Genomic DNA, 26,935 nt, shown 5'->3' with positions numbered 1-26,935 from the left:
CCATCCCCTTCCGGGTCTTCATTTCTTTGCCCATCATCATCATCTTCTCCAATGCCTTCCAGATCCTCACCCCCTTCTCCATCTCCGTCCTCACCCCCTTCTCCATCTCCATCCCCTTTCTTATCTCTATCCCCTTCCAAATCCCCATCCCCCTGTCCATCTCCATCCCCTCCTAAAATCTGCTTCTCCATCCCTATCCTCATCAATTTCTCCATTTCCATTCCTTTGCAAATCCCTATCCTCATCCCCTTCCTCATCCCCCTTCCCCTTGCTCCCAAATGTCCATCTGCTTCTCCATCCACCTTCCCCATCCCCTTCTTCATATCCACCACCCCCACAAGTCCAGCTGTTTATCTCCATTCCTCATCCTCTTCTCCACCTCCATTGCTTCCATCCGTTTCTCTATCCCCATTCCTCGTTCCCATTCCCTTCCAAATCTTCATCCTCATCCTCTTCCAAACATCCACCATCCCCAGCACCTTTCCCATCACACATCCCCTTCCAGACACCATCCTTTGCTCCACCTCCACCTGTTCCCTTTTCTGTTCTCATCTTCCACCTTCTCTTCCCTATCATCTACACCTCCAACCCCTTCTCTATCTCCACATCCACCCTTATCTTCACTGCCACCTCCATCTCCATCTTCTCTATCTCCACCTCCACACCCTCCCTTTCCTCTATCTCCCCATCCCACCCCATCTCTGCCTCCCTTCACCCTGGAGAGCCAAGAGGAGGACAAGCAGAGGTCCTCAGTCCATCAGCACCCAGTGGACACCAAGACATGACCACCCCTAGCCCCCCTCCCCACCTGAGGTAAAGGCCCACACTCACCTCAGCAGGCTGCCCAGCCCCCACCACGATGAGCTTGCCATCCTCCAAGCCCACCAAGATGTGACTCTTCTCCTTGGTGACGGACACACTGTGGATGGGCACCCTCATGGGTACAGGGGGCACAGCTGCCTTGAGGCTGTCAGAAGATGAGTGGTGGAGTGAGACCTCTGGAACCCTCCAAAGGGGCGGTCGTTGGGGGCGGGGGGGGGTGACAGAGGGGCGGGTGGCAGCCCTCACCTCTGGAGGTCACGGATCTCCAGCCCGCACTGCACGGTCCCCAGCACCACGAAGTCCTCGGTGAGGCACATGGCTGTCACCTCCTCGTCCAGGGGCACGGAGGAGAGGTGCTTCCCGTTGACCGAGTAGAGGTGCAACCCAAACCTGTCCTGAAAGACAGAGCATGGAAGGGGGAGCCAGGAGCTGAGGGTGAGGAGGAGGAGCACACGGGGACACCTGGCCATACCTTCAGGCAGGCTCGTTGGCCCATGCTGGTTTGGGCGACCACCTGCCCCTCTGGCCCCACGGCCAGGTGGGAGAGGGCAGCCGGGGGTGAGCTCTCTCCGGGCGGCCGCAGGGAGCGGATGAAGAGCCCCCGGCGGATGGTGTGGATGATGATGGTGCCGTCCTACGGGGCGAAGGGGTCACAGGGTGATGATGGTGGCCGTTGTCCATCTTGCTGCCCACCCCCACCCCCTCAGCTCACCTTGGAGCCTGACACAGCCATGTCCAGCTCGGTGCTGATAGCCACGCAGGTCACCTCGGCGTCGTGGCCGTACAGGACCTGGGCAGGTTTGGGAGCCAAGCCGCTGGAAAACCCACCCTGACCGTTGGAGACACGAGGACCTCAGTGACTTGGTGGCAGTGGCCACCAGGAGCTCCTCCTGCCTGGAGCATGGCGTGAGGGTCAACCTCCTACCTGCTGTAGGACCTGCCACACCATGCAGGTGGTGTCCCGGGACCCAGAAATGAGGTAGATGCCGCAGAGGTCAAGCGCCAGGCAGGTGACAACATCTGGGACATCCAGAGAGCCATCATGAGGTGCTGGCTCAGCACCTTGGCCCCTCGGCATGGCACCAGTGCCACCCGGAGGTGTGGTTTGGAGATGCTACTGGCTCTAAGCCCACCCCAGCTCTGAGACGGGCCCTGGACTGTCTCCAGAAGATGGCAGATACAGGGAGATGTCCCTGGCAAGCTCGTGTGTCCTCTGCCAACCCCCACGGCCCTGCAAACCTGTCAGGGCACCACGGGAGGCTCATCGTTGGAGAAGGACATACCTATGTGCCGGGTGATGTGCCCAACCACCTTCCCTTTGGCCAGCGAGGTGACACGGAGGCTGTTGTCCCAGTGCCCTCCACTGAAGAGCAGCTTCCCGTCGGGGGACACGGCCAGCGTGCGGGAGCAGAGGTCCGCGCCGGGGGCAAAAGGGCCCTGCAGGAAGCGCTGGGTCCTGGTGGGGAGGGACATGGGACGGTGGCAGAGCCACGGGTGGGCTCGGTGGCCCCTCTGGGGGTCACCCCTAAGGACGGTGCTGCCCAACTCACTTTGTGTTGGAGACAGTAGGGTCTTTGGTGAAGCTGAAGTAGTTGGAGATGTTCTTGTCGTAGGGTAACCAGTTGTGGGTTCCCAGCAAGCCGTTGGCACTCACGGTGACCTGGGTAGATGGGGGTGACCCAGCTCCCACCACTGCAGCCAACCTCAGGTTTGGTCCTGCACCTCCTAGGTCACCAGAATCCACCTGTGCCTCAAGTTTCCCCACACTCACCAGGACATCTGGGGATCCCTGAGTGATGAAGGAGTGTGCCTGGTTCTTGGGGACCACGGCTTGCACCAAGGCCACCCCATCACTGATGCCCTGTGGGGAGACAACAGCCAATGGGCATCATCCTGATCACCACCAACCTTCCCAGTCCTGGTCACGGGGGACCTCCTGAGGTTGTCCTTACCTCCACAAAGAAGGACTTGAGCTGGTCCAGGTTCTCGAAGACGTTGGGTGAGCGGGTGTCGAGGCGGGCCAGCCTCCGGGCTGCGCTTTCTGCCGACAGCCGGGCAGGGTGGGGCTCCTGGAGGGGGTGATGGAACCCTTGAGAAGGGTGGGGGCCCTCCAAAAGGGGCGGTTTTTGGAGGGGGTGGAGGCATGAGCTACCTTGAGCAGCTGGCAAGGTGTCTGCCCAAAGTTGCTGATGATGCCCTCCAGAGCCTTCCTTTGCGTCTCGTCGGCGATGGCATCCAGGTCCACGGCTCCTGGGGATGGGGATGGTCACGGAGGGGGCCACCTGGTAGGTGTCCCCCCCCACCTCCCTTCCTCATGGCTCACCCTCATAGGTGCAGTAGTAGAAGACATTGAGGGCCTCCACGGCGGCTGGGCCTCGTTGCTTGTAGCCAAAGATGAGGTCAATCCACTCGTGGAGGTGGGCTGAGACATACTCCGACTCCTGGCCAAGGATGGCACATCAGGGGGGGCTGGGATGTCCACCACCCCCCGGCAATGACCCTGCCAGGGGCGGGAGCGCGGCTGGGCCGAACTGCGGCATCTCACCAGGGCTTTGCGGTGCTGGCAGATGAAGTCCTCTCGAGAGCTGGCCCACCGGGGCAGCACCACGTCGCCCACCTTCTCGTTGGACAGCTGCAGGCAGCCCAGGTCAAAGCCTGCAGGCACAGCAGGCAAAGGCTGAACGGAGGACACCAACCTCCACCACGCTCCCATGGGGGACACACAATCATAGAATGGCTTGGGGGGGAAGGGACCTTAAAGACTCATCTAGTGCCCAGCCATGGAGAGGGACTTCTTCTGCTCGATGGTGCCCCTAGATGTGTGCCTCTCACCGTTCTGGTTCTCCAGGAACTCAGGGAAGTAGAAGAACTCGGGGATGAGCTCCTTGACGTCCACCGGGTTCTCCATGCGGGCTTGCCACGCTGCTGGCACCGAGTGGAACTGCCGGTCCGAGCAGTCAAACCTGGTGGGGCAGGACACCTGGGTTGGAGCTTCTTAGTGCCCCCCTGATGTCCCTTTGCCTGAGGTCCCCCCGCTGGGTGCCCACCTGCCGCTCTGCAGCTGGATGTGGAGGGTGGTGAAGGGCTCGGTGCGGATCAGGTAGTGCATGACGCCTGCCGCGTTGGAGTAGTGTGTGCCGTAGTGGAACTTGTCCACCGTGCCCGTGGGGTCTTCAAAGCTCTCGTACCTTGCAGATCAGGGAATCACAGCATGGGTTGGGTTGCAAGGCACCTCAAAGATCATCTAAATCCAAGCCCCCCCAGCACCGGGCAGGGACATCTCCCACTACAGCAGGCTGCTCAAGGCCTCATCCAACTTGGACTTGAACACCTCTGGGGAGGGAGCATCCACGACCCTTCTGGGCAACCTGGTCCAGTGTCTCCCCACCCTCAATGGAAAGAATTTCTTTCTGTGATGAGGTGAAGGAGGTCCACCAGGAGCCAACCAAACGTTCCTCACTTCCCTCCTCCCTCGTTTTAGACCTACTCACTTCTCCTTCACGTCCCGGGCATGCCGCTCGTTGGCCACCCCGATGGGCTTGGACAGGTCCCGAAACACAGCTGGGTTGGTGAGGTCAAGGGTCTCTGAGACGTAATCCCGCAGGATCCAGGGGAACTGGGTGGGAGTGGGAGGTGGGTGAGGTTGGAGGCGGGCACAGGCTCATTGGAGGGGTGGGTGTGGGGTGGACACGAAGCTCACCACGGGGTACTGGGAGAGGTCGTTGTAGGTGCGCCCTGCGATCGTGTTCAGCTGCATGAGGTACTCGAAGTTGGAGATCTCCCGCAGGACCCATTTCTGGAGCAAAGGGAGAAGGGCTGAGGAGGGCAGAAGATGGGGCAGACACTTCCACCCCATGGCTGTGCCTGTCCCATGGCCATCCCTGGTCCCAGACCATCCTTGGTACCACAGCCACCCCTCGTGTCATGGTCACCTCCACCCCATGATCATCTCTGGTCTCATAGCAATCCCTGGTCCCACAGCTGTCTCCATTCTGTGGTCATCCCTGGTCCCTTGGCCACCTCCATCCCACAGCCATCCCTGGTCTTAAAGTCATCCTCACTTCAGGGACATCCCTGGTCCCAAGGATGCTCTCACACCATCCTTGCTTTTGTGACCACCTCAGTTCCATGGCTGTCACCACCCCATGGTCATCCCCATCCCACAACCATCTCTGGTCCCATGACCATCCTTAGCCATCTCCATCTCATGGTCATCCTTGGTCCCACAGTCTTCTCCAATCCATGGCCATCCCTGATCCCATGACCTCTCCCATTCCACACTTGCATTTTGCCCTCTGCCTTTGGGGAAGGGGAGCTATGGGGTGGAGGTGGGCAAGGTGGCACTGGTACCTGTGTGAGCCCTGAGGCTTTCAGCAGCTCCTGGGGCGACCTGCTGCCGAAGTAGATCTGGTTGGGAGGACGCAGGCCAAGGATGCAGGAGTAGACCTTGTTCCTCACCTGGGGGGGGTGACACAAGGAGGAGGATGTGGTTGGAGGAGATGGAGCCAGGAGGGGTTTGCTGGGGTTGGGAGCGTGCCACCACCTTTCTTTTGAAGTTGAGGAAGTAGTTGGCCTGGTCGATGAAGAAGAGCTCGAGCGCGGAGCGCCGCAGGTTGTAGCGCCGCAGGTGGACCTCACGCAGGTGGGACAAGGGACGCTTGAAGTCGTAGCCGATCCCTGCTGAGATGTGGGGGGCACAGAGCCCCGTGGCCATCACCATCCACCCAGACCTCCGTTCCCAAGGTGGGGATCACCCTGGAGATGGGAGGAGGCCACCCCCCAAAGCCACCAGCGCCTGGCATGATGGGCTTCTGGGGTAGGGGGGATGGGTGAGGGTGTCACCTGCCCCAGCTGGCTGCAGGGACCCCCCGAGGAGCACAGGCTGTTACCTCCCTCTGTCTCCTCCTTCTCGCTGCTGCCATCATAGAAGTAGATGTGCTGGGTTGTCACCTCCAGCCGGCCAGGGACAACGGCCACTGTGGTGATGAGCTCACAGTCCTCTGACACCACCAGCTTCTCCCGCTGGTTCTGCTCCTTGGGCTCAGCCCTGGGTGACACAGGTTGGTGTGGAGACCTTGATGACACTCTCAGCCTGGGTGGGCCAGTGCTGTGACAGGGGATGGGGACACTCACTGGTTGTCCAGGACAGGGAGGTCCTCCTCAGCTAGTTGGTCATCTTCCAGCTCGCTCACCTTGGCCTCCTTGGCCATGGCGAGTGGGAGGGACTCGGCAGGGTTGTGGAGGTGGTCAGCCCCTGAAACGAGGAGAGGGTCAGCAGGCACCTGTGGCCCATCACAGCTGGAGGACGAGTCCTGTGAAGCACCCCCACCCCACCACTCAACCCCAACGGGGTCCAGGACAGCTCCCAGCTCAATCCCACCACGTGCGTCCAAATCGTGGCACACCCTTGCCCATGGCATGGGGACACTCTTGGGAGCCCCACTCCCATCGCCCTCACCACCTGTGGGCCATGAGGGGGAGCCCCTGGTTGCCCCACTCCCATCGCCCTCACCCATGTTGTCCTGTGGGCCATGAGGAGGAATCCCTGGTTGCCCCACGCCCATCGCCCTCACCCACATTGTCCTGTGGGGCCATGAGGAAGAACCCCTGATTGCCCCACTCCCATCACCCTCACCCAGGTTGTCCTGTGGGCCATGAGGGGGAGCCCCTGGTTGCCCCACTCCCATCACCCTCACCCAGGTTGTCCCGCAGGGCACTGGCCTCCAAGTGTTGGTCAAAATTCAGGTTGGGCACCAGCTTCAACCTCATCCGGGAGTAGGTCTCAGCACTTGACAACTTCCACCGAACCTCTGGTGGGTTCCTGGGGGGCATGCAGGGTTGAGGCACCCTGAGGACCACCCCAGTCATGCCACCCTTCCCCGAGGACCGAGGTGGGAGCTCACCGGTCAGCCCAGGCGGAGCGAGGTGAGGTGAGGAGGCGGCAGAGGGACCTCCACTGCTTGAGCACGGTGCTGTGGTGGTTGTTGGCCTGCTTGAGCACGTTGGCATGCCGGGCATTCTCTGCCCTGCAGCGCTTCGCCGCCGGCTCCAGCACCAGCTCCTGCCAGGGGAGCAGGAGAGTCAAGTGGCAGCAGGGCTAGGGCCTGCTGGGGACAGCCCTGAGGTGAGGAGCATTCCATGGAGTGACATCCTCAGGGTAAGGTGAACAGCCCCAGGCTGATGTGTTTGGGGTGAGCAGCACATGCCCAGGCTGATGTGTTTGGGGTGCGCAGTACATGCCCAGGCTGATGTGTTTGGGGTGCGCAGCACATCCCCAGGACGATGGCCCTGGGTGAGCAGCACATGCCCAGGATGATGTGTTTGGGGTGAGCAGCACACCCCAGGACGATGGCCCTGGGTGAGCAGCACATGCCCAGGCTGATGTGTTTGGGGAGAGCAGCACACCCCAGGAATGACAAACACATCCTTGAGATGATGTTCCTGGGCTGAGGAACACATCCCCAGAACAATGACCCCAAGAGGAGAAGCACTTCCTGAGGGCAATGTCTGCAGGGTAAGGACTATACCCCTGGGGTGCAGAACAGGTGCCCATGACGAGGAGCACACCTCCAGGGTGACGTGGCAGGGGTGAGGAGCAGGCAGTACCTGGAACATCCTGCGGCTGGTTGCCTTCTCCTGCTCCCGCCGCTGGGAGCTGCTCATCATGGCATCGTAACAGGCGTTCCAGAAGTTGGACATGTGGTCGTGACTCTTGCCAAAGGTGTCCATCTCAAACTGGGCCATGGTGGGCTGCACCTACCGAGAGAGCCACCATGAGAAGGGAGCTGGAACCCACCAACCATCACCCAGGCTAGGAGCCTACGAGGTGTCCCCGCCGCGTCAAGGCCACCGCGGCACCCACGTGCTTCTCGATGAAGCTCCTCCACTCCGGGGTGGTGCAGAAGAGCTGGAAGTCCTCGTAGAAGGTGGGGCTGCCATTAGTGGGTGGCAGCGAGGGCAGGAAGAGCTGCAGCTGCAAGGTCTCATAGCACTGGTCCATGAGTGTACGGATGATGGGCACCAGCCAGGAGAAGGTCTCGGACTTGGCATCCAGCGAGCGCCTCAGAGAGGTCTCCAGCTTGCCCAGGAGGTAGCAAGCTTCATCCTTCCTGGGGACCGAGGAGGTCTGCAGCAGGCTGTGCAGCTTGACGTACGCCAGTGAGTGCAGCTGCAGGAGGACATGAGACAGATGTCAGATGGGGGCACCTGGAGTCTCACCTCAAGCCCCAGGAGAGCAGGGTGACTCACCTGAGGGTCCTGCAGCATGACGTAGCCCACAAGGATGCGTAGCCCGGTCTGGGCCATCTCCTTGAGGTCGGAGGTGCCATTGGCCAGGTGGTACCAGACGCCCAGCTTGTCCAGCAGACTGCTCACCCCCTCGTAGATCTGGGAGGGGCACAGCGAGACCTCTTCTCAGTCACACCTCACCACCCCAGTCCTCCAGCAAAGCCACCAGGTCTGCCCCCATCATCCAACCACCCTCAGCTTTGCTCCATATGGGTTTGGGTTACGGGTTAGGGGGCTAGGGGTAGACCTCCAACTCATGACCCTAATGAGAGGCTTGTTAGGGCTGGAGATGAGTGTGATGGTTTGGGGCTTGGGGTTTATGGTGAGGTGGAGGGTTTGGGGTGAGGTCAAGGGTGTAGGGCTTAGGCTTTGGGTTAGAGTTTAGGAGGTACAGTTCAGGAAGTTCTCCCAGGGCCCAGGCACCTTCTCACTCCACAGTGCCTGGTTGTTGTGTCCCTCAGAGAACAAGAAGTCCTGCAGCAATCGCAGCAGCTTGAGGGCATTGTGGGTGAGACCAGGCAGGGTGGATGGTCCTGACTCCTTCAGGTCCGTCAATGCTGACTCCAGCATCATCTCCAGTAAGCTGTGGGAGAGTAGGTGGCACCATAAAGTGGTCCTACCACCCTTGGGGTGGACCAGCCTGGACCCGGGTAGGACTTACCTACGCTTGATCTCATCGGGGGGCCGCACCAGCTCGCAGGCTGTCCCCAGCTTGGTGAGGACAGAGAAGACCTGCCCACGCTCCCTCCACGCCACATCGTCCCAGCCCTCCACCCCACGCCAGGTCACTGAGAAGATGATGTTGGTCAAGAGGTTGCACAGCTCCTCCTCAGGCGTTTGCTGTCAATGGAGAGGAAGGGTGAGAAGTCTGGTGTCCAGCATGGTCCGGGATGGTGGACACAACGGTTTGGGGCTCACCTGGGGGTTGCTGGTGTTGGAGACATTGTCGCTGGGCAGCGTGTCCTGGTAGCTGCTCTCATCCAGGACGTTGGAGAGGCTGGAGCTCTTGCGTGCTCGCATCCCAGGGAAGGGCTTGAAGCTCTCCAGGGGTGAGGGGGTGCCAGGGCCGCTGGCAGGGGTCTGTGTGCCGCTCTCAGCTGTGGCGATGGAGCTGGTGCTGGCCAGGTCAAGCCCCAGGTCAAAGGGCGAGGTGGAGAAGGGTGAGAGTGGGTGGTAGACACCATCGAAGGGAGGTCCATCGCCAGGGTTGGATGATGAGCGGCTGGCCCGGTCAGAGGAGTCAAAAGACTTGAAGTTGTAGGAGTGGAAGGACTTGATGCGGCCACTTGGGGAGATGGAGTGGTCGGAGAAGCCCTCAGAGAGCTCCTGGTCCGAGGCCTCATAGCCCAGTGGCAAGAAGACGTCCAGCTCCTGCAGCTCAGCCGGTGGTGGGCTGGGTCCCTCCTTGCCGGAGGGCTCTGAGCAGCGCAGGAGCCCCAGGCAGGCGCCGGTGCCCAGGTGGCTCAGGCTGTGCTGGCGGCACTCGTAGGACTCCTTGACGTAGAGCTTGGTGAGCGTGTCCTGCCAGCCAGCCAGCCTCGCCAGCTGCCTCACCAGGTCCTGCTGCGCGTAGATCAAGTGGAAGAGCTGCAGGACGAAGCCAAAGAGGAACATCTGATGCTGCTGCCACAGCTCCTGGGAGCCTCTTGGTGAGGTTGACCCTTCCAGGTAGCAGCATGTTTGCTCCTGAGCACTCCAGGTCATCCACAACCATCATGGCGGGTAGGAGCCGCACCACCTCCACGCTGGCAGGTTCACACCTTGGTAGCCAAGCGCAGGAGGTGCTACCACCACCCCCATGGCCCCCACATTTGGGCACGGTTGGATGGCCAAGGAGCTTTCCCCGTCCTGGCAACATGGTGACAGCACCTCGAGCCCACGGCCCTGCTCACCTTGCGGCAGATATCGAGTCGCACAGTCAGCTCGGCACGGTGGGACAGGTAGACCACAGCCACCAGGTCCTTGTAGTTGGGAGGGTCTGTGGACAAGGAAAGACAATATGGCGGTGGGACACCTCCTGCTGCCCCCAGAAGCCACCAGAAGACCCCCAGCCCCAAGGCCAGCAGAACCTCATGAGAAGCCACCCGTGATGAACCCATGGAATACGTCTGGGATGCGTGGCCCAGGCCACCAGGTGGTACCTGCCCCCAGGACCTGCTCCGAGAGGCAGCGGAAGAGCAGCATGGAGCCGGGGATGTCACCGAGGCAGGCGATGAGCCCCTGGTACCCGATGTCCTTCAGCTTCAGGCGGTTCTTGCTGCGCTCGGGGACCTTCTCGTACTTCAGCATCTTGTAGAGGATCTGGTGAGGCAGGGGGAGATGGTCACCCTGCTGTGGCAAAGCCACCAGCTGCTGGGGACGGCAAGAGGCTGGCACTGGGGACTCGTCTTACCTTGAAGACCCTCTCCCGCACTTCATCGGAGAACTTCTTCTGCACCAGCAGCGAGAAGAGGACCTCCACGTGGCCTGGCTCAAAGAGGAAGGTGAAGAGCTGCTCCTGGGCTGGTGAGCCCTTCAGCAGGCTGTGGATCACCTCCAGCGCCCCACAGACCTGCAGGACATGGGACTGGTTGTCCACTGCCCTCCACATGCCCCACTAGGACCTCAGTCACTTCTCCCCATCTGCTGCCGCCAAGCGCCGGACCAGCCCACGACATGAGATGTTTGGGGTCCAGGGGGCTTGGTGTCCTACCTGCTGCTCATCCTGTGCCCCAGCCACGTAGCTCAGCAAGCTCTGCATCTCCTCCCCAGAAAAGCTCCTGCAGAAGAAATCCTTCACCAAGCTGAAGAGGGACGTCTGTACTGTCCTGATGTCATCAGTGGCCGTGGTCTTCTCCCTGGAGGTTCTGATGGACAGACACACATGGAGATTCCCTCTGGGGACAGGCACAGCCATCCTGTCTTGTCACCCATCCCCTGCATGATCCCAAACCCCACCACAAAGCCTGAGAAGCTCCATGGCAGCCTGCTGTGGACTTCCCTCCTGGCCAACACTGGGAAATGTCCACCCTGCAGGTTCAGGTCTCTGCAGGGTGCCAGCACCACCATGAGGGCTGTGAGGAAGCTCATCAGGTCAGACAAGAAAAGGTCATCAGCTAGCTGCAGAAGTCATCATGCTCTTAGCTGCTGCTGGAGAGATGCTGGAGGTGGACTTTGGGGCTGACCAATCACAGCTCTGGGTGGAGGCTTGGGGAAGAGGCATGGCCATGAAAAGTGGAAGGTCCTGCACCCACCACCATGCTCCCACACAGAACCACCACAGAGCCTTGGAGGTTGGAAGGGACCTCCAGAGATCATCCAATCCAACTTCCCTGCCAAGGCAGCATCACCCAGGGTAGTTCACACAGGAATGCATCCAGCTGGGTTTGGAAAGTCTCCAGAGACAGAGACTCCACAACCTCTCTGGGCAGCCTGCTCCAGGGCTCTGTCACCCTCACTGTAAAGAAGTCTCTCCTTATGTTGAGCTGAAACCTTCCATGTTGCAGTTTGTAGCTGCTGCTCCTTGGCTGATTGCTGCTGACCACCCAGAAGAGATTGACCCCAGGCACTTGGCACCCACCCCTCAGACATCTGTACACACTGCTCAGATCTCCTCTCAGCCTTCTCTTGCCCAGGCTAAGCAGCCCCAGGGCTCTCAGTCTCTCTCCACAGGGGAGATGCTCAAACCCCCCAGTAATCCTCGTGGCTCTCTGCTGGACTCTCTCCTCTCTCTCCTGAACTGGGGAGCCCAAAAGTGGACACAGTATCGCAGGTGTGGACTCACCAGGGCAGAGTAGAGGGGGAGAAGAACCTGCCTAGCCCTGCTGGCCACACTTTTCCTGACGGCCCCCAGGATGCCATTGGCCCTCTTGGCCACAAGGGCACGTTGTGACGACTACCCCGTGAGGTGCTTGCGAGGAGGACACGGCCCCAAGAGAAGGCTGTCTAGCCCAAGCTGCAGACGGGAGGGGTGAAGCCCACCACCATGTCAGCGCCGGGAGGTCCTGGCTACAAGTGGTGGCTCACCCATAGTGCGTCCTGATGGAGTCCAGGACGTACTGCACCCCATACTTCTTCCGGATGCGCTGCTTGTGGTCCTTGACGACGTTGGCCAGGTACTGGATGTGACCTGCAGGGAGAAGGAGTGAGCAGCCGCCGAGGTTGGCTGGCACACGGAGGACGCCCCCAGGCACTGCCAATCCCCACCTAAGCGGACGGCGAAGTCGCTGTTGCTCCAGATGCGGAAGTCAAAGAGGAGATGCTGGTAGAGGAGGTGCAGCAGGAGCCCGCTGCCCTCTGAGGCCACCTGCTCCATCAGGATCTGCGAGGCCATCAGCGTGCTCATGTCCAGTAGCGGGCTGGAGACCTGCCGTGGGCGAGAGGACGAGCTCACAGCCTCGGTGTCCCCGCTGGGGAGCAGCCCCGAGGAGCACGGGATGGAGCCTGCGGTAGCCCTCCGCACCTTCTGCAGCAGCGCCCCGACGACGGCAGGTCCGTGGCACTGCACCAGGCTCTCCTGGTTCACAGGGTGGTTCTGGATGAAGTTCTTCAGCAGCAGCAGGAAGGCAGCCACGCTGTTCCTCTCCAGCCTGCTCTCTGCAAGGCACAGCCCACGGGTTTCTATCAGCTCCCTGTCCACCCAAACACCTCCCCACAGAGCTGCCTGCCAAGGACATCCTGGAGATCCTCTTGAAGGACATCCTGGAGATCCTCATCCTCCTGTCAACTCCTCTCCACCAACTTATCAGCCTGCTCCCTGGCATCCCCCAGATTTATGTCAGCAGAAACCTCTGGTGCTCTGAGCTTGGAAAGGAGCTGGGGACCAGGGGAAAGCCTCTTTTGTCCATGGAGGAGGAGACTCCATGCAAAGGCAAGCTGGAGGTCAGCAGCCTGGAGACAACCAGAGCTGGTTAAAGATGACTGATTGGGTCAGAAGATCAGACAAGCACAGAATGGTTTTGGTTGGAAGAGACCTTTAAGATGATGGAGTCCAACCATGAGCCCAGCACTGCCAGGCTGCCACTAAGCCATGGCCCTCAGCACCACATCTCCAAGGTGCTGAAGCCCCACCAGGGATGGGGACTATGCCACTGCTCTGGGCAGCCTGGGACAGGCCTGAACAAACCTCAAGGGGAAGAAATTGTTCCTCTGGTCCAACCTAAAACTCCCCTGGGACAACTTGAGGCCATTTCCTCTTGTCCTGTCACTTCTTTGCTGGGAGAAGAAACCAACTCCCAGCTGTCTCCAAACTCCTTTCATAGAGCTGCAGAGTCAGAAGGTCTTCCCCAAGCCTCCTTTTCTCCAGGTTCAACAAGCCCATCTGCTCCTCACCAGACCTCTTCTCTAGACCCTTCAGCAGCTTTCTTGCCATTCCCTGGCCCTGCTCCAGCCCCTCGATGTCCTTCTTGGAGTGAGTGGCCCAAAACTCACCCCAGGATTCAAGGTGAAGCCTCACCAGTGCCCACAGTGTCCAGGGGGAAAATCCCTGCCCTGCTGCTGGCCACACCACTGCTGATCCAACACAGGATGCTGGTGGCCTTCTTGGTCACCTGGGCACACCCTGGCTCATCTCCAGCTGCTGTCACCAACCCTCCCAGGTCCTCTCTCACACGGCAGTTTCCAGCCACTCTGCCCCCAGCCTGGAGTGCTCCTGGGGTTGATGTGACCCAAGGGTAGGGTCCATGCCTTGGTCTCATCCCATTGACCTCACCCATTGCTCCAGCCTGTCCAGATCCCTCTGTAGAGCCTCCCAACCCTCCAGCAGATCAAGACTCCCACCCAGCTTGGTGTCATCTGCAAACTGACAGAGGGTACAGCCAGAAGGTGTCAAAGTTTCTCCGTTACTCTTGGGGCAGGACCTTTTCTGCTCGTGGTCAGCACCAATCTGCTCCTGGCAGCACCCACATGGCAGTGAAGTTACCTTCAGGCACTCAAGCAGGACAACTGCTTCTCCATGTCCCCTGAGGCCCTCACCTGAGGACTTGCCCAGTGGGATAAGCATGCCCTGGGCATTTCTGGAGGACGTCAGCTCTGGCCCCACCAGGTTGTTGGTCTCCTGCTCATCCTCAGGCTCCTCCTTCTTGGACACCACTTGCTCAAGCAAGGGCAGCAGCACTCCCATTCCTCCCACACAGTTGACCACGTCCTGCCAGAAGGAAGTGAGAAGCTTTGGTGGGTGCTGAGTGGTGATGGCAGTGCAGAGCAGGAGGTTGTCCACACATCTAGGTCCATCTTGCTTGTGGGCTCAGCCCAAGCTGGGGAGAACCAGCCCCCATGTCTAGCAAAGATCAACACAAACTGAAACCAGGGCCCCGTGAAGCACCTGTCCCCCTCAACCACCCTCGGTTCTGACCCAGGGTGCTGAGGACCTATGGGGCAAACAGGGCAGCAGGGAATCCACAGGTCACACAGGTCCTTGGTGGACCCAGTACCATGTTGCAGAGTCCCTGCAGGGGGCAGAAAACCACCATGGCCACCCAGCACCCTGTGGAGGTCCTGCCCTGATCTTGTACCTCAGAAAAGACCCAGCTGCCTCCCTGCCATGGGGTGGACCGGCCAGGATGGGACACCCCACACTCAGTTGACTACCTTGTGCCCCATCAGCCTACCTTGATGTCCCAGTTGACCACCTTGTGCCCGGTCAGCCTCCCATCCAAGCCGTGGCTGGGAGAGAGGTCCAGACAGATGTTGTTCCTGCAGGCCTAGAAGAGAGCACCATGGAAGGATCCTCACACTCCTGGAGATGCCACTTATGGCAGAAGCTCTACCAGAGCCATGCCTGTCCCCAGTGGGGTGGCATTCCTCACCTGTGGGGTGGCATTTCTCACCTGTGGGGTGTAGTACAGCAAGAGCTTGCTGCTGAGCTCCACCAAGTCACCCTCCACTGTAAACGGTGATGTGACGTTTGGTCCTGAAGGAAGAGGGTTGGGGTGAGCTGGGACACGGTGGGAGAGACCCCAGCTGCCACCAGCACACCCTGTGGACATCTCACCTGCACAGAAGAGGGCTTTGACCTGGGCTTGCTGCAGAGCTTCGCAGAAGATGGCCACAGAGCCAAGGTGACCCTCCAGGGAGGTGGGGCTGCCCCACTCCATATCCTGGCTTCCGGCTGCCGTGGTGGCCACCACCCCCTCCATGGGGGGCTGAGTAGGGGTCCAAGAGTGGGGGCCCAGGGCAGCTGGGACAGACTGGGAACGGCCAAGGGTTGGGTGTGAAGGGAAGACCACCTCCGGCCCGTGGGACACCGGTGGGTGGCTGGTGGTGGCGGCAGCGGCGGTGGTGGTGGTCCGGTGGCCTGCAGAGCCGATGCAGCAGGAGGTGAAGGACTGGGAGGGAGAAGAAGACGCGGTCAGCCCCCAGGCTCGTAGGCAGGGGCGCAGGCGGGTGGGTGGGATGTCCCTCACCTCGTGGAGGGAGGGGAAGCGCAGCTGCGCCGTCTTGCGCAGGTGGCCGTCGCTGTAGATGCTGACCACGTTCTGGCCAAAGGGCCGGCGCCCGGCCACGTGGACGATGTCAACGCAGTGCTGGTGGGGACAGGGAAGAGGGGTCAGCTGCCTCGGTGTCCTTGTCGCCCCCTCTCGGCGGGGGCGGGGAGGATGCTCACCCAAGCCGAGTCGTTGAAGGCAAACTCCGGCAAGGCCACCGTCATGTAGTCCTTCTTGGTGCAGACTGCCACCACCAGCACGCCGCCGGCGGTGAAGAACGCCTCGAAGCCTGTCCCACCGGACGTGAAGAAGCTGGCGGAGAAGAAGCACGGCGGGGATGATGGTGCTGCTGCTCCTCATCCTCACCTCAACCCCTCCCAGCCCCTCCATTGAGCATCACCTGTACAGCTGCCTCCTCTTCGGCCTCACCGGCGGCTCAGGTTCCTCCTCGCTCAGGCACACCCAGGCGTGGAAGGCGAAGGCACCGCCAGGCCACTTCTGGATGGTGGGCACCATGATCCCCGCCATTCCCGGCGTCAGGTCAAAGCACTGCAGCGCCCGGGGAGGGCCCTCCAGCCGCGCCATGCCCGACAGAGCCCGGATGACAGGCGCCACGTAGGGATGAGGTCCCTGTCCCCGCTCCTGCCGCAGCAGCCGCAGGAGCTGCCGCAGCTCTCCGGGGCGGATGGAGAGGCTGCCCAGCGCCTGCAGCAGCTCCAGCAGGTTTTCAGAGCAGGCAGCTGGCAGCGCTGGCTCAGTGGCCAAGGCGCCCAGCAGACAACCCACCATGCCTGCCTTGACGCAGGTGAGGCGGCTGGGCAGGGAGGCTTCGCAGAGCCGCCGCAGCCAGCCCGAGAGGCAGACCTGCAGCTCTCGGCACGCCAGCGCTGGCAACCAGGCCAGCAGGATCAGCAGAGGTTGCTCGTTGCGGATGGGGCGCACTGGGAAGGAGCTGTGGTCACCCTCTACTGCCTGTTGGAAGACAAGAGATGGTTGGCGTGGCCCTGACTCGGTGGAGAAGGATGGATCCTCCCCTTGGCCACCCCGAGTTGGCAGCAGAGGCCTCCACGTGCCCAAAGTCTTGGGCACTTATGAGTGCCTGGAGGGGTCCTGGAGCCCCTTGTGCAGCAGTAGTCTTGGAGGCTTTATGCAACAAGTGTTTTGGAGACCCCTGTGCATCAAGGGTCTCTGATGTGTCCTTGAGCATCAAGCATTTTGGAGACCCCTGTGCATTAAGGGTCTCTGATGTGTCCTTGAGCATCAAGCATTTTGGAGACCCCTGTGCATTAAGGGTCTCTGATGAGTCCTTGAGCATCAAGCATTTTAGAGACCCCTGTGCATTAAGGGTCTCTGATGAGTCCTTGAGCATCAAGCATTTTGGAGACCCCTGTGCATCAAGGGTCTCTGATGTATCCTTGAGTTTCAAGCACTCTGGAGACCCCTGTGCATCAAGGGTCTCTGATGAGTCCTTGAGCATCAAGCATTCTGGAGACCCCTGTGCATCAAGGGTCTCTGATGTGTCCTTGGGCATCAAGCATCTTGGTGACCTCCACACACCAAAGTCTGGGTCCGTGTAGTATATCACCAAGTACATCAGACAGCCCTGTCCATCAAAAGTCTTGGAGACCCCCATGCATCAAGCATGTTAGAGACCCTGCCATGACCAGCAGAACCAGAGCTGGCAGTACCAACACCAGGAAGGGTCCAAAACCCCCTCACAGCTGAGCAGGACTCCAAGTCAAAGATGGTCACAAGAGCATTGGGAGGAAATTACCTGGGTGGAGAAGACTGGGAGGCAAGGAATGGGGCTGCTGAGGGTCAAGATCTACCATGAACCACCAGTGCAGAGGGCTGTGCTCAGTGTGGAGAAGTGGACATGCTCACCATGTTGAGAAGCTCTTGGAGCAGACGTTGGGTGGGCTGACCTTGGCTCCTCAGGACCTCATAGAGGTGGGAATAGCCGATGCGTTCCTTGAACACCTCCTGCAAGGACCCAGGCAGGTGGCACTCCGTGCTGAGCCCCACCACCTGCTGCTGTCACCCTGGCCCACCTTGCAGGGTGACAATGCCCAATGCCCTGCTTTCGAGGTCTCCTCCACCTCTGGTCCTCTGCCTACCTTTGCTGAAGGTGAGTTTCTCATGATGGCAGTGAGCACCCCGAGGGCGTGGACCGCGATGGTGTCGGAGCTGCCATCAGAGCCCTGTGGGGACATGAGGGTGGTGGGTCTGCTGAGCCATGGGGTTGAGGGGACACAGCCCACCACACCTGAAGGGTTGCTTTCAGGGTGGCCCCACATCATGATACCTGCTGGAGACCATCCCTGTCTGGTGGCTGTGTGGGTACCCCATCTTCAGCTTCCTCCACCTCCCGTGAGCCACCAAGGTAGAGCTGTGGGACACAAGGGACACCCAGCGTGGCGTAGGGGGAAGGGAGAGAGGAGGTTATAGAAGGTCTCCACCCCATGGATGCTACCATGTCTGAGCAGGAAGGGTGTTAGAGACAAGAAGGGTGAGGATGGAGACAAAGGTGCCCATGCCTGGTGTCACCAAGGTGGAGACACCAAGAGGGCCACCCTGGTACCTTGCTGTTCTGCAGCAGCCGGATGATGTGCTCGAAGCAGTTGTTGCTGAGGAACACAGCCTGAAGGACTGGCCGGTCCTCACAGCTCAGCATGGCAGGGATGGCATCTACCAGAAGGAGGAGAGGGCTTAGCAGATCAAGGGAGGTTCTCCTTCCCCTTTGCTCTGCCCTGCTGAGACTTCATCTTGAGTACTGCCTTCAGTTTGGGGCTCCCCAGTTTAGGAGGGACAGGGATCTGCTGGAGAGGGTCCAGTGGAGGGCTATGAGGATGATGAGGGGACTGGAGCACTGCCTGGTGAGGAGAGGTTGGGGGACCTGGGGCTGCTTAGACTGGAGAAGACTGAGAGGGGATTTAATCAGTGTTTATCAATATCTGAGGGCTGAGGGTCAGGATGGGGGGGACAGGCTCTGCTCACTGCTCTCTGGGATAGGACAAGGAACAATGGGTGTAAGTTGCAGCACAGGAGGTTCCAACTCAACACAAGGAGGAACTTCTTGCCTGGAAGGGTCCCAGAGCTCTGGCACAGGCTGCCCAGAGAGGTTGTGGAGTCTCCTTCTCTGGAGCCTTTCAAGGCCTGTCTGGATGTGTTCCTGTGTGACCCGAGCTAGATTGTGTGGTCCTGTTCTGGCAGGGGGGTGGACTGGATGATCTCTTTGGGTCCTTTCCAACCCCTGACATCCTGTGAGCCTGTGATCCCCCTTCCCCACCCCCCAGCCACCTACCCAGCATGAGGACACGCAGAGCGATGAGGCCAGCGGCTGCCTCCGGCGCCAAGGAAGCGATGGGCAGGTTGGAATTGAGGACCCTGAAGTAACCATCCAGGAGGAGACGCAAGGGCACGGGGCCGGCGCCGGGGCTGCTGCCGTGCAGGATGTGGACCACAGCCACCACCACACGCAGTGCCAGCTCCAGCAGCCCAGGGACGGGTCGGGTCTCTCCACCTCCCCGCTGGAGGACACTCAGCAGAAGCTCTACCGCTGCCGGCGTGATGGCTCGCAGGGCGTTGGGCTGTTGGGAGCAGACAGGCTTTGGGTTCTCCATCTGGTACAGGCTCCTCGATTTCATGCAGTCATGGAATGGTTTGGGTGGGAAGGGACCTTGGAGGCCAATGGGATGAGATTGAACAAGGCCAAGTGCAGGGTTCTGCACTTTGGCCACAACAACCCCAAGCAGCGCTACAGGCTGGGGACTGAGTGGCTGGAGAGCAGCCAGGAGGAAAGGGACCTGGGGGTACTGATAGACAGTAAGCTGAAGATGAGGCAGTAACGTGCCCAGGTGGCCAAGAGAGCCAATGGCATCCTGGCCTGCATCAGGAACAGTGTGGCCAGTAGGACAAGGGAGGTTATTCTTCCCCTGTACTCAACACTGGTCAGGCCACACCTTGAGTACTGTGTCCAGTTCTGGGCCCCTTAATTCAAGAAAGATGTTGAGGTGCTGGAAGGTGTCCAGAGAAGGGCAACAAAGCTGGTGAGGGGACTGGAACACAAATCCTATGAGGAGAGGCTGATGGAGCTGGGGGTGTTTAGCCTGGAGAAGAGGAGGCTCAGGGGTGATCTTATTGCTGTCTACAACTACCTGAAGGGACATTGTAGCCAGGTGGGGGGTGGCCTCTTCTCCCAGGTAACTAGCAATAGAACAAGGGGACACAGTCTCAAGTTGTGCCAGGGTAGGTCTAGGCTGGATGTTAGGAGGAAGTTCTTCACAGAGAGAGTGATTGGCATTGGAATGGGCTGCCCAGGGAGGTGGTGGAGGCACCGTCCCTGAAGGTCTTCAAGCAAAGCCTGGATGAGGCACTTAGTGCCATGGTCTAGTTGATTGGATAGGGCTGGGTGCCAGGTTGGACTGGATGATCTTGGAGGTCTCTTCCAACCTGGTTGATTCTATGATTCTATGAAAGTCATCCAGTGCAAGCCCCCCCTGCAGTCAGCAGGGACGTCTGCAACTAGAGCAGGTTGCTCAGAGCCCCAGATAACCTGACTGGAGAAGGTCAAGAAAGCTGGTGAGGGGTCTAGAGTGCAAGACTTGTGAGGAGCAGCTGAGGGCCCCGGGCTTGCTGAGCCTGGAGAAAAGGAGGCTGAAGGGAGACCTTGAGTCTATCTTCAACTCCCTGAAAAGGAGACTGGAGCCAGGTGGGGGTTGGTCTCTTCTCTCAAGAAACAAGTGATAGGACAAGAGGAAATGGCCTCAAGTTGCACCAGTTGGACACTAAAAGCAACTTCTTCTCTGACAGGGTTCTCAAAGACTGGCCCAGGCTGCCCAGGGAGGTGGCTGAAGCCCCATCCCTGCAGGTGTTTAAAAGCCACAGGGATGTGGTGCTGAGGGACATGGTTTAGCTTCAGGACTGAATGGACAGAATGATCTTAAAGATCTTTTCCAAACTAAATCATTCCATGATTCTAATGTCTCTTCTCCAGGCTGAACAAGCTCAACTCTCTCAGCTTCCAGCCTCCTCTGGCCCTGCTCCAACAGGTCCCTGTCCCTGCTGTGCTGAGGACTCCAGAGGTGGCCCCAGCACTGCAGGTGAGGTCTCAGCAGAGCACAGCAGAGGGGCAGAATCCCCTCCCTGCCCCTGCTGCCCACACTGCTGGGGATGAGTGCAGGACACAGCTAGGGCAGGGCTGGCAGCACTCAGTGCTGGCTCACCTCCAGCTTTTTGGAGTGGAATTTGGGGTTGGGATTTGACATGATGGCTATGGTGGTCTTAGGTTGACAGTTGGGCTGCCTAGGGAGGTGGTGGAGTCACCGTCCCTGGAGGTGCTGAAGCAAAGCCTGGCTGAGGCACTTAGTGCCATGGTCTGGTTGCTTGGGCAGGGCTGGGTGCTAGGTTGGACTGGCTGAGCTTGGAGGTCTCTTCCAGCCTGGTTGATTCTATTCTATTCTATTCTATTCTATTCTATTCTATTCTATTCTATTCTATTCTATTCTATTCTATTCTATTCTATTCTATTCTATTCTATTCTATTCTATTCTATTCTATCTTTTCCAACCCAAACAATTCTATGATCCCATGGGTGGATGTTGGAACATGGAGCAGTTGGAATCAACCAGACTTTGGGGTTCCATCTCTTGGATGATGATCCCAAGTCATCCCCCACTGTCTACCTTAGATCCAGAGAGGATGGCTCCAAAAAGATGGATGAGACGGAGCTGGAGCATTCCAGGGAGCTGCCCTCCAGCTTGGAAGGACTCTGAGAGGATGAGGAGGGGAAGATTGATTTCAAGGAGCAAGCAGGGGAAAAAAAACCCAAACAACAACAAAAAAAAAAACCCCTTTCCTACCCAAACTCATCCCAGAATCCAGCCCTCGTGGGTGCTGGACCTTGTTGATGACAGAGAGGATGAAGATGCTCAAAGATTTGAGCTCTGGGAGGTTTTGCTGCTCCTTAAATGTGGGTTTTGGAGCTAAAATAAGGGTGTGTTGGGGGTTTGCAGGTGGTTGGGAGGTTTAGGGGATTTTTGGTCAACGTTTTTGCCACAGAATAGGGGTTTTGGGGGCTTTCCCAGAGAAAAATCCCCTCTGGGTTGAGATGTGCAGGGTCCTCGGATTGGGCAGGGCTTGATTCCTGCCTGAGGATCCTGTACCTGTCACCATGGATCTCATCCTGACCCTCTACACTCCCACAGATCCCAACCTGACCCTCTCCAACCACATGAATCTCATCCAGAACCTCTCCATGCCCATATGGATCCCATCCTGACCCTCTGCACCCCCATGAATCTCCTCCTCACCCTCTCCATGCCCCCACAGATCCCACTCTGTCCCTCTCCACCACCATGGATCCCACCCTGACCCTCTACACCCCCATGAATCTCCTCCTCACCCTCTCCATGCCCCCACAGATCCCACCCTGTCCCTCTCCACCACCATGGATCCCAGATTCCTTTACCTTGGAAGAAGGTGCTGAACTCAGGGGGCAGAGGGGCTGGGGCAAACTTGTATTTGCTTTTCTCCTTGGAGCTGATGACTTCTCTGGAAGGAGCCAGGGTGAGGTTAGGGGGACTCTGGGGGCTGGGGGTGTTCCAGGGTTGGGGGAGTCACCCAGATTTTGGGGTGCAAGGTCTGGGGGGGGTTCCACACTCACCCACTCAGCTGCCGTCTCCACGTCTGGTAGGGGTCAAAGAGGCACTCGCAGAGGTGCAGGGCATGGAGCATCCCACTCTCCAGCTGCATCCCACCTCCTTCCAACTCATGGGTGCTCCTCAGCTGGTGGAAAAGGTGGGATGAAGACCCTCCCCAAGACAAATATCCTCCTGCAGTTGAGCTCCCACCTCCAGAAAAATCAGCTGGGGTTGTTCCCTCACCTTGGTGGCGCAGACCCGCAGGAACTTCAGCACCTCCGGGATGAAGCCAGGGGTTTTGTCTGCTTGGATGTTCTCTGGGTTTCTGGGAGGTGAATGAAGAACATATTGGGTGGGGGCTGTCGTGGCATGCCACGGGGTCACAGCATCATCATCATCCTTAAGTTCATTGAGTCCAACCAAGTTCTAACTCTGCCAAGGCTGGAGCTAAACCATGTCCCTCAGCACCACATCTCCGTGGCTTTTAAACACCTGCAGGGTGTTCAGCCACCTCCCTGGGCAGCCTGGGCCAGACTTCTGAGAACCCTTTCAGGGAAGAAGTTGCTTTTAGTGTCCAACTAAACCTTCCCTGGGGCAACTTGAGGCCATTTCCTCTTGCCCTGTCACTCGTTGCTTTCTAGAAGCAATCCCCAGCTGGCTCCAGCCTCCTTTCAGGGAGCTGCAGAGAGCCACAAGGTCTCCTCTCAGCCTCCTTTTTCTCCAAGTGTCTCAGCTGCTCCTCACAAGTCCTGTGCTCTAGACCCTTCAGCAGCTTTGCTGCCCTTCCTTCTCTGGACCTGCTCCAGCCCCTCAATGTCTTTCTTGGAGTGAGTGGACCAAAACTGAGCCCAGGATTCTCACTGCCTCATCTCCACCTGCTGTCACTAACTCCCACCAAGTCCTTTCCCATGGGGCAGTTCCAGCCACTCTGCCCCCAGCCTGGAGCCTTCCTGGGGTTGATGTGACCCTAGGGCAGGATGCAGCCCTTGGGCTGGTTGAATCTCATCCCACTGACCTCACCCATTGCTCTAGCTTCAGATCCTCTGTAGACCTCCCCTGACCCTCCAGCAGATCAACACTGCCACCCAACCTGGTGTCATCTGCAAGCTGACTGAGGGAGCCTCAGTCCCTGGTGTCATCTGCAAGCTGACTGAGGGAGCCTCAGTCCCTGGTGTCATCTGCAAGCTGACTGAGGGAGCCTCAGTCCCCTCGTCCAGATCATGGATAAAGAGAGTGGAGAGACCTGAGCCCCGTGGAGCAGCACTAGTGCCCAGCCACCAACTGCAGTCAGCTCCATTCCTCACCATTCTGGGTAGTGCCCTCAGTGCCCCCCACCCCAGCACCTGGGGCTGATCCTGTAGTACCAAGAGGACCTAAACCAGGCACCTCCACAGGTGAGAGGGGCCAGAGGGTGACTGTGACCTCCAAGAACTGCTGGCTGTGTGTGTGACCCACCTGCAGATGATGATGAAGAACTTGAGGAGGAGGAGGGCCTGGCCCAGGCTGGTCCCAGCACCTTCCTCCCTTGGGACTTGTGCCACACACTGCCCCAGCCGTTGGCTCAGCACCTGCAGAACCTCCCGCGGCAGCACTGGGATCTCCGACACTGACTCCTCTGGCCTGCGAAGGGGACGGGAAGGGATGTCCCCAACCCTCACCTCATCCCCCCACCCTGCCCCCACCCAACCCCTCCTGAAGCTTGTGACTGGATGGCTTCAAGCAAGCAGGAGCAGGCGAGGCAGGGTGGCGTCACCCGTGTGTCACCCATGGGTGCTCCTCACCTGCGGGGCTCCAGCGAAGGCAGGGCGATGATCTTCTCGAAGTTCATCACAAAGGCTTCCAGCCACTGCTGCAGGTACGAGAGGTCCTTCTGCAAGGGTGAGGGGGGGAGGTTGCAACAGCTGGCCAAGCAGATCCCACAGTGGCCACCACCCCAGGGGTATCGGCCAATCAGCAGTCAGAGCAGCCAAGACCTCCTGCCCTTCTTCGGGAGCTGGTGGTCAGTTGGTCAGAGCACACCCCTGGGAGCACGCCAGCCAATGGGCAATCAGGGCAGCACAACCTGTGGAGCTGCTGGCCAATCAGAACCCAGAGCGGCAGAACCTGTGGAGCTGCTGGCCAATCAGAACCCAGAGCACCACAACCTGTGGACTCGCTGGCCAATCAGCACGCGGAGCAGCACAATCTATGGAGCCACTGACCAGTCAAAACCTAGAGCAAAAGAACTTGTGGAACCACTGACCAATCAGCACCCAGAACAGCACTAAGCTATGGAACAACTGCCCAATCAGCACGCAGAGCAGCACAACCTATGAAGCCAATGACCAATCAAAACCTAGAGCCAAACAACGTGTGGAACCACTGACCAATCAGCACCCAGAGCCACACAACCTGTAGAGCTGCTGACCAGTCAACACCTAAGGCACCTGTTCCTAGAGACTCCCACTAGCCAATCAGCAAGCAGAGCACCTGCTCCTGCAGCCAATCAGCAGGCGGAGCACCAGCTCCTGCAGCCAATCAACAGGCAGAGCAGGTGCTTTGGTTGCACCAGGTCTGATTTACTCCCAGCAGCCACCCTGAGGCCCTTCACCCTGACCCATCACACCCTGGGATCCCCAACCCTTGGGGTGACTCATGGCCCTCAGCACCCAAGGTGGCCCTTTGGGGTCCCCCAAGTCTCTCATCACCCCAGTAAAGCACCTTGGGGACACTCATGTCCCCAGGCACCCCACTGTAGCACCCTGGCATCACTCATGTCCCCAAGCTCCCCAGTGAAGCACCATGGGGTCCCCCATGTCTCTGATCACCCCAGTGAAGCACCCTGGGGTCACTTATGTCCCCAGGCACCCCAGTGTAGCACCTTGAGGTCACTCAAGTCCCTGCACACACAACTGAAGACTCTTGGGGTCACTCATGTCCTCAGGTACACCAACACAGCACGCTGGGGACACCATGGCTCTGAGCACCCCAATGTAGCATCTTGGAGTCACCCATATCCCTCTGCACCCCATGCAGAAGCTGAGGGGGACCTTTGGCATTGTGCACCCCAGTGTAGCACCGTGGGGTCACACAGGTCCCTCTACACCCCAGAGTAGGACCATGGGGTCACACAGCTCCCTCTGCACCCCAAGGTAGGACTGTGGGGTCCCCACATCTCCCACCATCCCAATGCAGCATCCTAGTGTGTCCCTGGCCCAAGCAGGGACTGTCCCCATTGGAGGTCTCCCAAAGGGAGGGACCTCACAACCCTCCAGTGTCACCCAGTGTCCCCACCCAGTGTCCCTCTAAGCCACCACCTCCCCATGTCACCCATTTCCCCCCCACTGCTGCTCAACCACAAGCACCAGCATCCGGTGGGGCATGATGGGGGGGGGGTGGTGATCATGTTCCCCAGGGTCCCCATGTCTCCTGCACCCAAACCCTGCTGTGTCCCCCCCATACCCTCCACGTCCCCTCTAGATTCCTATATCCCCCAACCCCAATCCTCATGCCCCCCTCAGACCCTTTGTGCCCCCCCCCCTCCCAGATTCCAACTGGAGCAGTGCAGTTCCCCCATGTCCTCCCCATCCCCCCTAGACCTTCATGTCCCCCTCAGCCCCACCGTGTCCCCTGCACCCAGACCCTACCTGCCCACCCAGACCTCCCATGCCCGCCCCATCAGACTCCTCCCGTCCTCGTCCAGACCCCCATGTTCCCCCCACCCAGAACTCCTCATCCCTTCTACCCAGACCCCCTATGCACACAACGCCCCCCCCATATCCACCTCCCCCAGACCTCCACATCTCCTCACGTCCCCCACACCCAGACCCTCCATCCCTACCCGTCCCCCACCCACATCCTCCCCAGTCCCATCACGTCCCCTGCACTCCATGTCCTCCCTGCAGACCCTCCATGCCCTCTTGCGTGTCACCCTCCCCCCCTCCCCCCATCCAAACCTCCACATCTCCTCCGCCCTCTGTGTCCTCCCCGACCCCCTAACCACCTCCCCCTCATCCCCACGTCCCCCTCACCCAGACCCCCGCGTCCCCCCGCACCTGCCCGCTGGGGTGACCGCAGCCATCCATGCCACCAAGCCACGCTGGTGCAGCCAGCACAGGACGGACGGCGGCGGGGGTTGTTGTTATTTTTGCGGGTGCCGTGTCCCCCCCAGCCCCCCCTCCCTCCCCCCTTCCCTTTTCTCGCCTCCTCTTCGCTCTTGTGCAAAGCAGCCAAGGCAAACCTCAAGCCCAGGGCAGCAGCGAGCGCCAGGAAGCGCCAAGTCACCCAGCGCCCCAACGGCGCTTCCTCCTCCCACCGCCCCCGACGCCCTTCCTCGGGCTGCTGCTCGCCCCCCCACCCCTGTGTGCCCACCCCCCCCAGCCCCACAGTGCCCCAGAAGTCCCGGTGAAGATGACAAGATGCCAGCACCAGAACGTCTTACCCGCCTAGAAGCTCCACCAAACGCCCCCGACGGCGCCAAACCTGTCGCTCCCCCCGACCCCAACCCCTCCTCCACTATGGGGGCAGCCAAAGCTAGGGTGCATCTCACCCAACAGCGCCCCAGCCCCACGCTGGCACCCACCCGGAGCCGGTGTCCCATCCTGGCCTGGCGTCTCCGGTCGGCGGCCACCCCCGCCGGTGCCCGTCCCAGCCGGTTGCAGGCTGGCAGAGCCTGTTGGGTGGCTTCTGGGCTCGGCCGGCGCAGCGACGCCTGGGAGCCTTGTGCCTGCACCTCCATCCCTTCCAACTAACCCCCCCCCCCCCAACGACTGATGGTGACAAAGGCCACCCGCTTGTCACCTC

General features: G+C 59.6%; 1 protein-coding gene across 1 annotated transcript in view; it reads right to left on the bottom strand.

Annotated features, from left to right (window-relative positions):
* Positions 1–26,935, bottom strand: part of NBEAL2 (neurobeachin like 2) — a 30,919-nt gene that overhangs the window by 542 nt on the left and 3,442 nt on the right. Inside the window, 51 exon segments of the mRNA XM_064162421.1 lie at positions 832–967; positions 1,069–1,217; positions 1,295–1,456; positions 1,535–1,651; positions 1,748–1,842; positions 2,106–2,278; positions 2,373–2,683; positions 2,775–2,891; positions 2,975–3,072; positions 3,146–3,263; positions 3,368–3,477; positions 3,655–3,785; positions 3,870–4,010; positions 4,314–4,438; positions 4,523–4,618; positions 5,173–5,325; positions 5,327–5,499; positions 5,712–5,869; positions 5,956–6,076; positions 6,519–6,643; positions 6,726–6,883; positions 7,429–7,578; positions 7,685–7,990; positions 8,071–8,208; positions 8,533–8,692; positions 8,771–8,949; positions 9,028–9,696; positions 10,002–10,087; positions 10,251–10,410; positions 10,502–10,660; positions 10,802–10,955; positions 12,115–12,217; positions 12,295–12,454; positions 12,551–12,684; positions 14,062–14,233; positions 14,697–14,789; positions 14,916–14,998; positions 15,080–15,413; positions 15,492–15,611; positions 15,692–15,824; positions 15,913–16,484; positions 17,397–17,495; positions 17,630–17,713; positions 18,094–18,200; positions 18,817–19,102; positions 21,197–21,282; positions 21,982–22,064; positions 22,177–22,298; positions 22,397–22,478; positions 23,609–23,773; positions 23,935–24,023. Coding sequence (XP_064018491.1) covers positions 832–967; positions 1,069–1,217; positions 1,295–1,456; positions 1,535–1,651; positions 1,748–1,842; positions 2,106–2,278; positions 2,373–2,683; positions 2,775–2,891; positions 2,975–3,072; positions 3,146–3,263; positions 3,368–3,477; positions 3,655–3,785; positions 3,870–4,010; positions 4,314–4,438; positions 4,523–4,618; positions 5,173–5,325; positions 5,327–5,499; positions 5,712–5,869; positions 5,956–6,076; positions 6,519–6,643; positions 6,726–6,883; positions 7,429–7,578; positions 7,685–7,990; positions 8,071–8,208; positions 8,533–8,692; positions 8,771–8,949; positions 9,028–9,696; positions 10,002–10,087; positions 10,251–10,410; positions 10,502–10,660; positions 10,802–10,955; positions 12,115–12,217; positions 12,295–12,454; positions 12,551–12,684; positions 14,062–14,233; positions 14,697–14,789; positions 14,916–14,998; positions 15,080–15,413; positions 15,492–15,611; positions 15,692–15,824; positions 15,913–16,484; positions 17,397–17,495; positions 17,630–17,713; positions 18,094–18,200; positions 18,817–19,102; positions 21,197–21,282; positions 21,982–22,064; positions 22,177–22,298; positions 22,397–22,478; positions 23,609–23,773; positions 23,935–24,023 — 8,235 coding nt within the window.

Source organism: Pogoniulus pusillus, chromosome 23 (genome assembly GCF_015220805.1).
Source record: "Pogoniulus pusillus isolate bPogPus1 chromosome 23, bPogPus1.pri, whole genome shotgun sequence".
Taxonomy (NCBI): domain Eukaryota; kingdom Metazoa; phylum Chordata; class Aves; order Piciformes; family Lybiidae; genus Pogoniulus; species Pogoniulus pusillus.
This window is presented reverse-complemented; position numbering and strand designations above follow the sequence as displayed.